This window comes from Mandrillus leucophaeus, unplaced genomic scaffold (assembly GCF_000951045.1).
Source record: "Mandrillus leucophaeus isolate KB7577 unplaced genomic scaffold, Mleu.le_1.0 Scaffold27, whole genome shotgun sequence".
In the NCBI taxonomy this organism is placed as follows: Eukaryota; Metazoa; Chordata; class Mammalia; order Primates; family Cercopithecidae; genus Mandrillus; species Mandrillus leucophaeus.
Genome location: NW_012102809.1, coordinates 7,104,649 through 7,121,418, shown reverse-complemented (window position 1 = coordinate 7,121,418; position 16,770 = coordinate 7,104,649). Strand labels below are relative to the sequence as shown.

The window sequence follows — 16,770 nt, the reverse complement described above, 5'->3', positions numbered from 1 at the left end:
GGCCCCTCAACCTACTTTCAAAGGGGTTTTCTGACTTTAAGAAGTTCTTTTCCGCTCTATCTTATAACAGTTGCTGAGTAACTGGGTTAAAAATAAGCCAACAATGCAAAAGTGAAAGTCAATTGTTAGTAAATTTTAAGTCAGCCTCTAGTCGGGAGGAGGGTCAGAAGGACAATGGGGAAAGAAAAACAATTCAAATAGCAAAGATTTAAAGAAAAATGGAACTCTCTGGGACAGTTTAGGTACTTTATACTAGAAGTGAAGAGAGGTGTAGTTTTTCTTTCTTACAAAACTTTTGTATTTTAATGAAAGGCCTGAGGAGAAAACTCTAGAGATTTCCGGAGGGAAAAGCCTGGAGACTTCCCAGCTACAAGAGCAATGCTAGTGGAAATCCGAGATGGTAGCAAGATGGCACTCTGACATAGGAACACAGAGGCTGGGAAAGAAAGGAAACAAACCCGGAGGTGAAACTAAGTTAGAGATTCTTTATGGAGAAAGAGACCTACCTTTTTCTTCAGCCATATACAGGTTTTGGAGAACTGAAAGGATGAGGTTGTAAACAAAACTATTTAAAGTGGTTACATTTTTGCAACTGCACCCCCATGCTTATTGCAGCACTATTCACTACAGCAAAGATATGGAATCAACCTAAGTGTCCATGTGTGGATGAATGGATAAAGAAGATGTGGTGTATATACACAGTGGAATACTATATGGCCATAAAAAAGAATAAAATCTTATCATTTGTGGCAACATGGATGGAACTGGGGGTCATTATCATAAGTGAAATAAGCCAGGAACAAATACAAATATTGTTTATTCTCAATTATCTGTGGGAGCTAAAAAATATGATCACGTGGAGATAGAGAGTGGAAAGATAGATACCAGAGTGGAGAGGGAGGGGAGGAGAGGGAGAGGATAAAGAGAAGTGGATTGAAGGGTACAAACACACAGTTAATGGAAGACATAAATTCAGTGTTTGACAGCAGAGTAGGGTGACTATAGTTAACAAAAATGTATTCAGTGATGGACATCCTAAATAGCCTGACTTGATCACTACATATTATATACGCATAATCAAATCTCACAGGTACTAAATACATCAGCATGCATTTTTAAAAGATCACATTTTTGTGATCCTTTCCATATTATTCCATAAGATTCTCTGAGGGGCCTGTAATCCCAGCACTTTGGGAGGCTGAGGCAGGTGGATCACGAGGTCAGGACTTCGGACCAGCCTGACCAATATGGTGAAACCCTGTTTCTACTAAAAATCCAAAAATTAGCTGGGCGTGTTGGTGCATGCCTATAGTCCCAGCTACTTGGGAGGCTGAGGTGGAAGAATAGCTTGAACCTGGGAGGCGGAGGTTGCAGTGAGCTGAGATCATGCCCCTGCACTCCAGCCTGGGAGACAGAACGAGACTCTGTCTCAAAAAAAAAAAAAGAAATTATCTTAGGGGTAGCATATTGAACATTTATTGCTTATAGCAGAGTGATGTAAATTGAGCCATTTAATAACGTCACTTTATCTTGAACAGAAAGGAATTAGTGGAAAATTCTACTCTGAGCTGTGAGCTTTGCCAGCAAATGCTAAGGATATGGGCATTTTATTGACTTAGTGGTAGCTCATGAGTAACAGTGAAAGGACAGTAACCGGGGGACCTTCACGCCTCCGTGGCTTGTGCATCTTCCTTTCTCTGAACCGCCAGCCTCCTGAGCACAGTCCCAGCACATGCGTGGTGCCGCCCACACAGCCCAGCAGCACTGCCATATGGAACCCCACAGATGCCGCAATTCTGCTGGACAAGACGCCGGCATCCCTCTCAGTGGGAGGTTTGTATTCGGAGGATTCCCTAAGGTTCACCGACATGTAAAATATTAAATGCCAAAATGACAAAGTCAGCGTGTCAAGAAATTTCAAGTGCCCACGGTGAAGCAGCAGTTTTATGAAGAAAGGGTTTTTGCAGGGATGGCCTATGGATAAGTTTTAAATTGTTTAACTCCTCCTCTTCCTTCTTGGTTTCTCCTCCTTTCCCTCCCCCTTCTTCTAGACTTCTTCCAGAAACAAACTATTTAATACAAGAATTAAGTAATATCTTACCTGAGGAATAGTAAATTCAGGATTATTGACAGGCCCAGCATAGTAAATCTGCTCTGAAAAAATATATAAAGCATACATGATGTTATTCAATCATTTAAAAAAATGATTCATTCATATGTTCTGTGGTCACACTGATGTGTGACAATTGTTGGCACCAAAATAAGAGCAGCTATTGCTAGAAATGTTTTCATTCCCTGATATACACCTGATCTACATTCATTCACTTATTCATTCATGCCACAAATATTGGTCGGGCACCTTCCATGTGGCAGGCCCTGGGGATCCTGGGATGGAAAAAAGAAGTCTCTGTCCACGCATTACTTATATTCTGTTACGGTTTGGCTATGTCCCCACTCAAATCTCATCTTGAGTTATAGTTTCCATAATTCCTGTGTGTCATGGGAGGGACCCAGTGGGAGGTAATTGAATCATGGGAGTGGGTTTTCTTGTGCCGTTCTTGTGATAGTGAATAAGTCTCATGAGATCTGATGGTTTTTTAAAGGGCAGTTCCCCTGCACAGGCCCTCTTGTCTGCCGCCATAGAAGATGTGCCTTTGCTCCTCCTTTGCCTTCCACCATGATTGTGAGGCCTTCCCAGCCCTCTGGAACTGTGAGTCCGTTAAACCTCTTTTTCTTTATAAATTACCCAGTCTTGGGTGTTTCTTCATAACAGTATGAAAATGAACTAATGCATATTCTACTGAGGAGAATGATGGTACAGAAATAACTAAACAAGACAATATCCAGATTGTAACAAGTGCTGGAAAGAGACACCAAGTAATATGAGAGAGGCAGGAGGGTGTGGTGGGGAAGGGGCCAGGCTGGATCCAGGTTGCACAGGGTTAAGTCCCAGGATTAGTTGACTATGGACAGTTGTTATCTGTTTGGGCTCAGTTTCCTTGTTTTTTTTTTTTTTTTCAAGATGGGTAAGATAATGACAATAAGAGTACCTGCTTCCTAGGGTGGTAGGAATTAAAAGAGGTAATCAATAAAAAGCACTAATAACAACACCTGGGAAGCACTCCATGAATACTCGCTAATGCCAGGAACTGGGAAGCACCATGTTCCACGGGGTGGCAGTCATGGAGGCATCTATAAGGAGGTAGTATTTGAGCCAAGCCCTGAAGGAGCAGAATGGGCCAAGCATTTAAAGAGTTGGGGGAAGATCATCTCAGAATAACAAAGTAAGACAGAGGCCTTGATGTGGAAAAGAGTTTAGGAAATTGGAAGGACAGAGGGAGATGGGTCTGCTGAAGCACAGTGAACAAGAGGAACTGTGTTGAGAAGAACTTGGAAAGATTAAGGGGTGACATATTTCAGGACCTGCAGGAAATGGTAGGGAGTTCAGATTTCATTCCAGTGGAAAATGTGTTAAAAGTCATGTCAAAATAGCTAATTTATGTTTTGCAGAGACATTCTGCTGTATAAAGAATGCAAAGAAGAGGCCAAGTGTGAAGGCTCTTCTGTGGCCAAGGTAAATGATGGATTGGTGAAGGGTGGTGGTGGTGGAGGTAGAGAACATGAATGAGATAATATTTGTGTTGGCCAATAGCACCCACCAATGAGTGGGTATAGAGAGTGGGGGCCAGGAAGGTTTTGGTTTGAATATCTGGATAGATGGGGGTGCCATTTATTGAGATTAGAGAAGCCTGGTGAGGCAGTGTGTGTGTGTGTGTGTGTGTGTGTGTGTGTGTGTGATGATTGAAGAGCTCTAATTCTGGGATATGGTTAATAAGGATCCTTGGAAGCAGTTGGCTATACAAGTCTGGAATTTTAGGGAAAAGGTAGGAATGGAGCTATGAATATCGGAGTTATTAACATGTGGTGATTAAGCCATGGGACAGGATGAGATGCCCCCCTCACCCCAAAGAGATAGAATTAATCAACAGAGGAGAGGACAGAACCTCCTGAGGCCCTCCAACATTCAGAGGTTGGGTTGAGGAGAAGCCAGCCAAGGAGACTAAGAAGAGATGGTCAGTGGAGTGAGAGGGTAGCCAGAGAGTGAAGGAACAAGGAAGCCAGGAGATGAATGTTTTTCAAACAGGAGGGTATTGCCAGCCATGCTGAATGCTGCTGTTGAGAGTTTGAGTAAGATGAGAACAGAACTGTGCAGTGGATTTGGCAACATGGAGGTCATTTGATGACCTTGACAAGAACACTGGAGAGGTGAGTACAGATGCCTGAATGGGGTGGACTGAAGAGATATAAGGAGGTGAGGAAGTAAGAGTTTTGTTATGAGAGGAAGCAAAAGCAAAAAAAAAAAAAAAAAAAAAAAGGATAACTGAAGGAGAGTGTGGTATTAAGAGTGGTTTGTTTCTTTGTTCAAAATGGGAGATACTGTACCATATTTGTTGTTCCAAGGGAGTAATCTTGTAAAAAGAGAGATTGAAGTTGCAGAAGAGGGAATAACTGAAGACATGAAGAGTTTAAGAAGGTGGAAAGGAACGCTATTAACACTCCCTCCTGCATTTGAGAGAAGCATGAAAATTACTCCCACCATTGTTGGAGCGAAAACAGAGCAGAATGAGTTCAGGTGTAGATATGTTTGTAGATGGGCCAGTAAACCAATAGTGGGGCTCTTGTCTGATCACTTTGTTTTTTGCAGTGAAGTCCACAGACTTGTAGGAGGCACTAGATGGCGAAGGCCTGTGCTGTGTTGAGCAGCAAAAGGAGGAATACAATGTTCATGGACAGTGGGGAAGAAATTTACTTGAGAAATATAGTAAGATTTCTAGGCAGTGTTGAGTGCTTTTTTTGAGGTTTGTGGCCATAAATTTAAAGATACTCCAGTCAGCCCAGATGTATATTTTCTTAGAGACACTTAGTAGCTCCAGTGCTACTGAAGGTCAGTGGTTGGGTTGGAGTTTCACTGGACAAGAATGAAAAGGAGAGAAAGTCAAGGCTGTTGGGTTAGAGGCAAGGAAAAGATTATAATAATAGACCATAGAATCTAAGGTGGGTAAGGAAGAAAGTGAAGGCAGGAGGGAGTTGTTGATGGTAACAATCGGGGAGAGAATTGAATGGAGTTTCTATTATTGCAGTCAAGGTGCTAGAATTGGTGAGCTGGCAGGATATGAGGAAGCCACATGGCAGAGGGCTTGACATTTAGATTTCAGAAATGGTGCATTTTTACAGGCTCTAAGATATCCAGGGTTGACATGAGAGATGGTGGTCGAGGTGTAGAGATGGAAATGGTTGTTGAAAGTAAGGGGGTGAAAAAACTGAGACATTATGGTGCTTGGTGGGCTATCCACATCAGTATTGAAGTCAGCAAGAAGGATGACTCCTTGCCCAGCCCCTCAGTGATTACTGCCTCCCCTGTAATTCCCCAGCACTGCAAACAAACATTGTGGCTAAGAGCACATGTCCAGCAGTCAGACTATCTGGGCTTGAATCTGAGTTCTTTTTTCATTAATTGGGCAATTTACTTAACCTGTCTTAGCAGCACATGTAGGCACTGTAACTAATATGTGGTTACATATAGAGGGTTCAGAGGGACAGCCTGCCCGGGATTCATTTGTCATGCTGGTGCTTTGCCCAGCCTGAGGGCGCACCCCTTGCATTGCAGTCTATGCTAATCGTGCCCCTAACAGATATGCACTGCAGTGGTTCAGCTACTGGAACATGATTTCTTTTTTGGAAGTTGTCTTTTTCCCAGTAGATACTCTCTAACCCAAGCCAAGACAATCAGAGCAGAGAGACAAAGAGACCCCTTCTCAATCTGTTCTGGCAAGAGAAGTGTTCACTGCAGCTCACCAGTCTCTAGAGCTGCCCACTTTCTGCCTGGTGTTCCAGCTTTCTTGCTAATTCTGTGACTCCTAAATGTCCTTTCAAGAAATTCCCTTTGCTTTTGTTGGCTGGATTGGGTGCCTTCTGCTTGCAGCTCAAGGATGTGGCTGCTACAGGCATGAACAAGCCAAGAGCACTCCTGCTGGCTGTCAGGGTTTGGACACAGTGGGGCTCAGGAGCAGGGTCCAAGAACAAGGACCGGTGTGCCATCCCTGTCTGATCTGGCTGGGTTCCCTTGGGCAGGTTTCATACCTGCTTTATGCTTCTACAAATTGCTGTATGGTGGCACAGTGCAAATGACTTGACCTAGGAAGCAGACAGACTTGGGTTTGAGACCCAGCTCTCCGACTCACTAGCTAAGTGATGTTGGGCAATTTGCTCAGCCATCCTGCAACTCAGTTTTTGTACTTGCAAAATAGAAATAGCAATGCCTCCCCATAGGGCATTGAGAGGACTAGAGAACTCGTGTGTAAAGCCGCTGAGCAGAATGTGGTCCCAAGGAAGAGTAGAAATGGCAGTTAGTTATTAACTGTATTATTATTCACCGAGGTGTGAAAAGGAGTAACAGAATGGACGTTCATTTGGTGGAAGCTGAAATATGCAATGAGACTAGGTTTTCTAGCTTCTTGCTTGAGCCAGTGTATGTAACTGCTAAGTTCTGTCTGTGCCTTTTTAAAAAAACTTTTGTTTTAAAAAATGGACGAGTATGACTCTTTGAAGAACAACACTCTAATGATACCTAATATTTTGTTGTGCTCATTTAATGCACCCAGGTTTGCTCATTTGTGTTCTTCACCATTAAGAGGTCCTTCACTTGGCTGAGAGGTTTTCATTAAATTGGTCTCTTACAGTTTACAGCTTCAATTGGAGCTTTTTGGGGGGCTCATGAAGTTCTTGAGATAACTGCAAGTAACTAATGAAATTGTCTTTTTTTAAATCTGATAAAACAATACCTAAAATTAAATTTTCACTCTGTCCTTTCTCAGATCCTCTCCAATTCTGAGATTCCTTTAATTAACATTCTCACACTCCAGGACTATAAAAAGAACCCCAGTATATTTGCACCCATTTCTTCCGTTTCTTTCATGTGCAATCTTTATCAGTTTTTAATGTGCAGTGGATTAAAGAAACTCACCTCCCTGGTTCTGAATACTTGAAGTCATTTCTGAGTATCAGCTTTTTTTTTTTTTTTTTTTTGACCCAGATCTTTGGGTGATTGTCATTGAGTGTCTTTTTGAAGAGAAAATTGGTTTATAAATTGTGGAAATAAAAGGTCCCAAGGGTTTTGGGTGACATCAACTTGATATGAGGGCCTGTGTCTTTTTTTTTAATTATTTTTGAAACAGGGTCTGGCTCTCTCACCCAGGTTGTACAATCTTGGTTCATTGCAACCTCCACCTTCCATGTTCAAGTGATCCTCCCATTCTCCCACCTCAGTCTCCTGAGTAGCTGGGACTACAGGTGCATGCCACCACGCCTGCTTAGTTTTTTGTAGAGATGGGGTTTCGTCATGTTGTCCAGGCTAGTCTCCAACTCCTGAGCTCAAGCGATTCACCCACCTTGGCCTCCCAAAGTGCTAAGATTACAGGCGTGAGCCACTGCACCCGGCTGGTCCTGTGTCTTGGTCTGCCTCTTTTTGTTCTCAATAACCAGCGCAGATGCAGCCTGCTGACTGCATGAACACTTTTAGGCGACCCTCTCCCCATTTCCTAGCCCTTTCTAGGATCTTGCTGGAATTCCTGCCAATTTCCCAAATTGATTATAAAATGTCATTAATACTTAAGCATTTTCAGGGCAATTAACAGCATAAAAATACTCAAGAGTTATAATTATGATGACTAGGCCAATTGGCATATCAAGAACAAATATTTTGTTTAAAAAATCATTCATTCATTTACCTAGCATTTTGTGTTCCTTTCCCAGCTGCTGGGCCCAGTAGGGCAGGGCAGAGGGGAGGCAGTGTCCTTTTTTGCTCCAGTTATATTGAGAAATGATTGACAAATAAAAGTTATATATATTTAAGTTGTATATTTAAGTTGTATAATGTGGTTAACATATCCTCACATAGTCACCTTTCGTGTGTATGTTTGTGTGTGCATGTGTGTGTGCCTGCATGTGTGTGTGTGCATGTGTGCATTTGTGCATGAATGTATGTGCATTTTTGTGTGTGTGCATGCTTATGTGTGTACATGTGTGTTTGTGTGTGTAGTGAGAACACTTGAGAGCTACTCTGCTAGTAATGTACAATACATTGTGATCAACAGTAGTCACTGTGCTGTACGTTAGGTCTCCAGAACTTACTCATCTTCTAACTGCAAGTTTGCACTCTTTGACCACCATCTCCTCTTTTCCTGTACTCCTTACTCTGCCAACCACTCATCTACTCGGTTACTGTGAGTTTGACTTTTATTTTTGGATTCCACATGTAAGTAAGATCATGCAATATTTGTCTGCCTTATTTCATTTAGCATAATGTCCTCCAGGTATGTCCACGTTGTTGCAAATGGCAGAATTTCTTTCTTTTTTAAGGCTGAATCATATTCCATTGTGTGTATAGACCACATCTTCTTTATCCATTCATCTGTCGCTGTTGTTTTCACATTTTGGCTACTGCGAATAATTCTGGGGGAAATTCCCACTGTTGGTGGGAATGTAAATTCGTACAGCCACTGTGGAAAACAGTGTGGAGATTCCTCAAAAAATTAAAAATAGAACTCCCATATGATTCAGCAGTCCCACTTCTGGGTATATATATATCCAAAGGAGATGAAATCAGTATCTGGAAGGGATACCTGCATGCAGGGAGGCAGTGTCAACCTGGGAGGATGCAGCCCTCCCTCTCCCCTCCAGGTGAGGCCAAGAGCAAAGTGGGAGGGAGCTCAGAGTCTGTGATGGCATCTGGCGTGCGGAGGACCAAGCTGAGGGGCTAGAGGATGAAGAGGAAGGTGGGGAGGACGTTCCAGACCAACCAAGAGCATTGTCTCTGGAGGAGCGGGGAGGGAGTGCATGGCTTTATTTTAGTGAGCTCTTTATTCCTCTCCCCGCCTCTGGGTATTTCCCAAGAGACCCAAATCCAGAAGATGGAGAAGGCCCAGGCACTGATCCTCATCATGTTCCCTCTGATCTGTAGCTTTGCTTTCTTCAGTCTCTCTGACCCTTGAGGATGTAGTTCTTCCTGTTCCCTTAAGCCTTGGAGCTGGTAGGTTAGGGCTCTCATTTAAGGTAATAATAAACTTGCCTGGGGTAGGGACAGATCAGAGTGTCCACTGCCTTCAGGGCGAATGTCACTGTAGCGAGATCCCAGTAGGCCCTAAAGGCTGGAGGTTTCTTCAGGTTTCCATGGATTCCCGGCATTGTGGGTAGGTAAGCTCCAGGCTAGGCCAGGCCTAATTGTAACTTTTTAGTATTATTTTTCAGTGTGTCCTAATTTGGCAGCTCCTCAAGCTCCCGGGCCACTCAACTCTTATCCTCTGAGCCTCTGAGTCCTTTGTGTCTCTCCTGGAGGGGTCCTTCCGGGACTCTCAGTGCTGCGGGCTTGGCTGCTCCATTTCAGAGGGGGTTCTGCTGGTCCTCCACATACAGTTGCACAGAATGTGCCTGGCTCAGGGTTGAATGGGATCAGAAATCCAGCTGTGCCCTATTGGGTCAGGGCCTGTAGCCCAGGACTGGGCTGGGTCCCACCAGTGTAATCTTTTAGTGGTCTGGGCTGGGTCCCACCAGCATATGCTTTTAGTGGTCTGGGCCACATCCCCTCAGCCCCTGGTGGAATCCTGGCTGCTGGAACGGGCGTCAGCAGGGCCTCTGACATTACTCCGTGTCAAGGGGCTGCCCCTCTGCATGCTTTCCTGCTTCAGAGAAGCCCATGTAGGGCAACTGGGAAGTGCAGGGATGTGAACTCCTGAAGCTTCCTGACCCTGAGAAAGACAATTCTGAGGCACTCGCTGCAGCTCCCCAGGGGTTGCTGAGGGATGGAGCCCTAGTTCCCTGTGCTGGTCATCAGCTCCCTGATGCGTCTCTCACTGGCTTTCCCCATCACCCTTGCTTCCTGGCATCACGGCCCAGAGTACTACCCACCCCTAAGTTCTTGAACCTGGCTTTACTTGGGGGTACCCCACACTAAGAACACTTCCTGGCAGAAGGTTCCCCTTTTTCTAATGTATACCAAGGCCACGGATGAGCTAGTGGTAGCCCTAGCCACCTGGCTGCTGAGACATTTGCACCTGTTTCTTGTGATGGAACCACCTAGTTCAGAAATGATACCCGAATGCCCTGGAACCTGTTCCTTGACTTTCATGCCAAAGGCCAGGAAGGAGAATTTTCATGCCCTGGATTATCTGTTTGAATTCTGTGAATCTCACACTCTGGGAGAAGACAGGAGCTGAGTGACAGGGACAGGAGGTGAAGACCTCAGCTGTGCTCCAAGGGGAGGAACAGAGCATGCGAGGAAGCCTGTGAGTTTTAGTAAAGAGGGACTGCAGGAAGGAGGAGGGGGGCACAGTCAATCTCTGTCTTTGTTTTCTTCATTCAGTTGGATAGAGGGTTACTGTCCCTGATTAGTGCACAAGTGTCCAATAGTGCACAAGTGGAATAACCTATAATAAGTCAAGTTAACTCTAATAAAGTGTATTTGAAAACTTTGGGACCCTTTGGCAAGTCAAGTGACCTTTTATTGGAGGATTATTTCTGTTGCTCCATAATTAGAACTTGCTCAATTTGATTTCTAAATGTTTCTTGGGGATGTCCAGCATTTGGTCTCACCCCACTGGCTGTGTGAAGGGTCAGCATGTTCTGGGAATAGTTGCTGTCGTGTTTTTGGAGTCACAACTGTACTTTAGAATTCATAACTGTATAATTTGAGTTTGGATGACTTTTTCTATACATGAGTTATCTTAGTTTTGCTTCCAGCTAACTCTGCTTTGATATCTTTCCCCATCCATTTGACGAGGCATGTGAGATTTTATTTTATGGCCTTTCACTACCTAGAGAAATTTAATGTTATTTACAACTTGAAAACATTCACTGTGTACTTGTAATGAATCATTTACAAAATTAAAATCTTTCCTGGGTTTCTTCACTCATGGTCCTCTCCTTAGGCCTCTGCAGTGATTCAGAGATGTGCTCATTATCTCTACCCTCCTTTTCTTTTCTTTCTTTCTTTTTTTTTTTTGAGAGAAGTCTCACTCTGTTGTCCAGGGCTGGAGTGCAGTGGTGTGATCATAGCTCACCACAGCCTTAAATTCCTGGGCTCAAGTGATCCTCCTGCCTCAGCCTCTCAAGTAGCTGGGACTATACCACCATGCCCAGCTAATTTTTAAATTTTTTTTTAGAGATGAGGGTCTTCCTATGTTGCCCAGGCTGGTCTCAAACTCCCAGCTTCAAGAGATCCTCCCTGCCTCAGCCTCTGTAGCTGCTGGAATTACAGGGATAGCCACTGCACACAGCTATCCCTGCCCCTTCCTGCCTTTAAAAAAATTTTTTTTTTTTTTCCAGAGATGGGGTTTCTTTCTCTGTGTTGCCCAGGCTGATCTGGAGTTCTTGAGCTCAAGCAATCTGTGCGCCTCGACTTCCCAAAGTGCTGGGATTACAAGTGTGAGCCACCATACTTATTCCTAGTAGAAGCTGGTTTTCTCTCCATGACAAACATGATGAGGGACTCCTTGCCACCTTACCATCTTTCTCTGCCAAGAATGGGCATAATACATGGGCCGTCATTGACTGCTAGCCAAGTCATTTCTCCTGTGGTTACAGGGCATGCAGGTGGTGGTTTTATGGGGGAAAGGTGACAATAATGGCCCGATAAAGCAAGTCCTTGGGAGCAATGATACAATCTCCTAATAGAAAGACTCATCTCTTGCCTCAGCCTCAGATTTGGGAGCAAGTGCATTTGAGAACCGTGACGTTCTCAGAGTTGTTGGACTTCTGTGAAAGCATTTTAATGGAAAACCTATGGAGTTTGAGTTTTTCCCATATTAGACACAGTTTTGGGCCTTTTCACATGGCACACGGAGGTCAGCAAGGCATGCTGGTTTTCCAGATGGGGGTTGTGCAGGCTAGTAATGGCCCCCCAAAGAGGTCCAAGTGATAATCCCCAGAAACTGTGAATATGTTACCTTACATGGCAACAGGAACTCTGCAGATGTGACTAAATTAAGGATTTTGAGATGGGGAGATTACCCTGTGTGGCCCAGGGGGGCCCAGTTGTAATTACAGAGGTCCTTATAAGAGCAAGGTAGGAAGTCAGAAGAAGGAGAAGGCCAGGCGGAGACGGAAGCAGAGAGTAGAGTGATGTCACTAAGGGCCGAGGAATGCAGCAGCCTCTGGAAACTGAAAAAGGCAAGAAAGCTGGCTCTCCCTGGGCCTCCAGAAGAAACACAATTCTATGATGCTTTGATGCTAGCTTTCTGATATCTAGACTGTAAGAGAATAAATTGATGCTGTTGTCAATGGCGACGTTTATGGTGATTTGTTACAGCAGCTATAGAAAGCTCATACAGCGGTCTTGGATTAAGAAAGGAGGGACAAGGTGATGAGCCTGAGAAGGGACAAAGGTGATGGTTTGTTTGTATTTGTGCTCTCCACAAAGGGCCCTTCAGAACTATGACACAGATGTAACCTAGGATTTGAGCAGAAGAGAAAGTACTTGGGTTTAGGGCTAGGCCAGAGAGTAGAATTTCTAACATGAACTCACAGATGAGCTCAGGATGGACTGTTAAAAATACTTCAGAGCAGTATAGATACTACCAGGTCAGATCTGTGCAATAGAACATTCCACAAAGATGGGAATGTTCTGTGTCTACACCATCAAATACAGTAGCCACCAGGCATGTGTGGCTATTAGGAACTTGAAATATGTCTGGTAGGACTGGTGCACTGAATTTTTAATTTAACTTAAATGTAAATTCTTTCAATAGCCACGTATGACTGGTGGCTGTCATATTGGACAGTGCAATTCCAGATCAGCACTGGCTAAGAGAAATATAATGTGAACCATATATGCAACATACAATTTTCTAGTAACTACACACAAAAAAGGAAAAAGAAATAAGTGAAATTAATTTAGTAATATATTTTGTTTAACCCACTTACTAAAAATATTACCATTTCAGCATGGAACCAATATAAAGAGTCTTAATGAGATATTTACATTATTTTTTTCATACTTTATACCAAGTCTTCAAAATCTGATGTGTATCCTGTACATTTCACTTTGGACTTGCCATGCTCCCAGTACTTAATGGCTGCAGGGGCCAGTAGCCACTGTCTGGACGGTGCCGACTATTTAGTCATTGATGAGGAAGCGGGGCCTAGCCAGGGAAATGACTTGTTTTCAGCAGCATTCCTTCTGCAAGGCCTGTTTTTCTGCTGTCCAGGTTCCCCCTCTGAGAGACACATAACTTCCAGCAGCAAAGCAAAAAGAATTTAAGTATTTTTGTCCCACCTACCAACCAATTCCTAAATTTTGTGGATAAATACTTTATACAACATTCAAAATACAACTTATAAATTGGTGGGCTGATTAGATTCCTAGAAATGGAAATGAAGTAGATGATGATGGAAGCAAAGAGAAGAAATTGACTTGATCCTCCGAAACCCGGGCAACCCTGGGAATGAGTAATGCGACTGGAAAGCTAAGCAAACAGACATCACAGAGGGCTGCGTTTTTCACACTGGGGTGGGCGTCCGGGCTCATGCACATCAGGGCTCTCGGGATGTCTAGTTTTTTAAAATGCAAATACCAGCGGCTCTGGGATCTGATTGCGTGATATGGGGGAGCCGTGAGTTGGCCTTCTTAATTAGCTTCCTAAACAATTATTACATCAAAGTATGTCACTGAGCTGGATTTATGAAATTCCATAACTGTCAAGGATTTGTAAAGAAGCTTGTCTTAGAAAATTAAAAGTGTTTCTGGTCCTAGGTCATCCTTAGTCATAGTATGCTGGGCTCAAGGAACATAAAGAATTGACTGATGTCAAAGTACAGTTGCAGTACGGTTGGCTCATTTACAAACGTGCTTGAGTTTGAGGATGGGGAGAAAGCACCCAGGGCTCTAGAATTCCTTAAAAACCAATATGCTTCCTTTCATTTCATTTAGCAGGAAAAAGTGCTGTTTTGCTTAGTCATTACTGGTGCCCTCTGTAGAGTGGCTACTGCTTTTAGTTCTGTTTTTTTTTTTGTTTTTTTTTTTTTTTTTTTTTTTTTTTTTTTTTTTTTTTTTGCGGTTTGAGGGTAGGAGTTCTGCTAATACAATAAGTAAACCATTGTTTTTGGTGATTCTGCATGAATTTGCTGCAGCAGCAGCTGCCTGGTAATCACAAGCAGGAAATCTACCATTGAAGTCTGGAGACAAGGAATAATACATGAAAAGAAGAAAGGAACGAAGGGGAGATGATGGTGCTTCAAATTTCCAATTCCACGAGAGATGCAAATGACGCTCTCTCCCTACAGGGATAAGAGGGCCAGGGAAACTTCCCCTTGTTCAGCCATCAGAAAATATTAAGGCTTGGACCAAAGGCATCTTCTTGCTACCTGTAAGGAAAAAGGTCTTAAACTTCTAAGCCTCAATGACTCCACTGCCTCTTCATGCGCCTTGTTAAAATGCAGACTTTCAATCTGAGATGGATGATGACTTGAGGGGCTCAGAGCCCTTGCTGGAGAAATCTGTCATCAGCTGCACAAAGTTGCTGCCATGGATCACTTATTGAATGCTTGCTGTGTGCAGAACACCATTCTATGGGCTTTATGTGTATTATCCCATGTTATCCTTATGACTGTCCCATGAGGTCACTTGTATTTTCTCTATTGTACAGATGAGGAAACTGAAGCTCCGAGAGATTAAGTTACTTGTCTGAGGTCACATAAATGGTAAGTGGCAGTGAAGATGTAGCTCTGTGTAGGTCTGCCTTCAAGTCTTGTGCGTAACCACTAGGCTAGTGGTTCTCAAAGTGTGGTCCCTGGGCCAGCATCATCAGCCTCACCTGGGGACATGTAAGAACTGCAGATTCTCAGACTCCTCGCCTGATGTGTGGAACTGGAAACCCTGGGATAGCCCCAGGGTTTCTAGCAACTGTGGTTGAAGTTGGGCTCCAGGTGATGCCGATGCCTGCTCAAGGTTGAGAACCACTGGACTGGGCTAAGGTCCCTGCTCTCCGGCAGCAGCGCTGCAGTCTGATGAGTCAGGGGACAGGAAATGCTTCCAGAATAATATTGGTTTTGGTAACATGCTGCCTGCAGCTGCAAAATGACAGTGGGGATAATAATGGCAGGAGAAATAGTGCAATTTTTCAGGTCACAGGAAGTCAGCACTCCCTCCATGGGTCTATAGATCCATCCACGAGAAGAGGAGCCAAGACACATGAGTTCCCATCTCAGCCACTTTGTCACTGGGGATACCGGTAGCGGTTGAAGGACAGGACCAGAAGGTAGGGCTGGGGGAGGTTGGGAAGGAAGTGTGGGGATGGAAAGCCTGCAGCTTCTGAAGGAGCAGGAAGTCTAAAATGGCCCAGAAATCAAAGGTAAGCAAACAAGGATAACATAGGTGATACCCTAGAAAACATGTACGATAGACAGTAGTCCCCCTTATCTGCAGTTTAACTTTCTGCAGTTTCAGTTACCTGTGGTCAATTGCGGCCTGAAAATATTAAGGTATTTTGAGAGAGAGAGAGAAAAAGAGAGAGAAAGAGAGACCATACTCACATATTTTTTATTACAGTAAATTGTTATAATTGTTCTATTTTATTAGTTGTTATTGTTAATTTCTAACTATGGCTAATTTATAAATTGAATTTTATCACAGGTATATGTATGCATGGGGAAAATAGTAAATATAGGATTTGGTATTATTCATGGCTTGGGGGTCTTGCACTTATTCATGCACTGGGGGTCTTGGAACATGTCCCTATCAGGTAAGAGGGGACTACTGTATTTTAAATTTTAGGCTTCTATTAAGCTGCTTATTCCCCTTCTGTTATAGCCTAAATCAATGCCTGAATTCCTGGGGCTTGCATTTGTTAATGTATGTGCAGTGAACATGAAACAGCTGAATCATGAAGCCCATGGTAGTGGGGCCATGGCTGGAGGCATGCTTTACAGAGGTTGTCAGCTCATCAGCATAGATTAATTTCTTCAAGGTAGCACCTGCTGGGAAGGTGGTTTAGCCCTGTCTTCTACTCCAGCAGTGCAGGGGGTAAGGCATTTTGCAGAAAGCATTTGTGGATTTTTTCCAAATCTAGGCAGTAAACAGATTGCATTCCCAGCACTCCCCCTCAAATTCCCTTCATTTCCTAGATCTGTGGAAAGGAGCACATTGAAACAGAAATAGAGGAGGTCATAGAAATCTAACTGATGGAATCTGACTGCTGATCTAGATATTATTGTTAAGACAGAATTTTGAATTGATACAGACAGTGAGATTGAGAAGGCTCTGCAGTGAATGATGCTGGGAGGATCACCGGGTCCAAGTGTTCAGCATGAACCAGGACCAGAAGAGAAACATTTAATTAGGGAAGGTAACGAAAAGGAAGGGAGGATGGGCAGCCACGAGCACCCACTCTGGTTACACCTTTGACTTAGTTGTATATGTAAAATCAGTGAGTATTATAATAGAATCCCTTAGCTCTGTCAGAAAAATATCTGCCTTATGGGCAATATTATTCCAGACTTTAAATACAGTTCTCAGGGGATCTACTCTGTTTTATATTGAAATTCATCTAATTATAATGTGTTTCTCACTTTGGTCAAACAGTAGGAAAGCTCAGATTTACACAAAAGATAAACCAAGAACCAGTTATTTTCTCAACTAGAGGATTCTTCAGATTGCAAAAGATGTCATCATAATATTTCCTTTAATTGCAAGCTTTAAATATTAATGCATTTAAAATCAAG

At 43.4% G+C, this 16,770-nt stretch overlaps 1 protein-coding gene across 1 annotated transcript in view; it reads right to left on the bottom strand.

Annotated features, from left to right (window-relative positions):
• Positions 1-16,770, bottom strand: part of LY86 (lymphocyte antigen 86) — a 63,162-nt gene that overhangs the window by 3,216 nt on the left and 43,176 nt on the right. Inside the window, exon 5 of the mRNA XM_011984599.1 lies at positions 2,102-2,154. Within this exon, the coding sequence (XP_011839989.1) occupies positions 2,102-2,154 (53 nt within the window). The remainder of the gene's footprint in view (positions 1-2,101; positions 2,155-16,770) is intronic.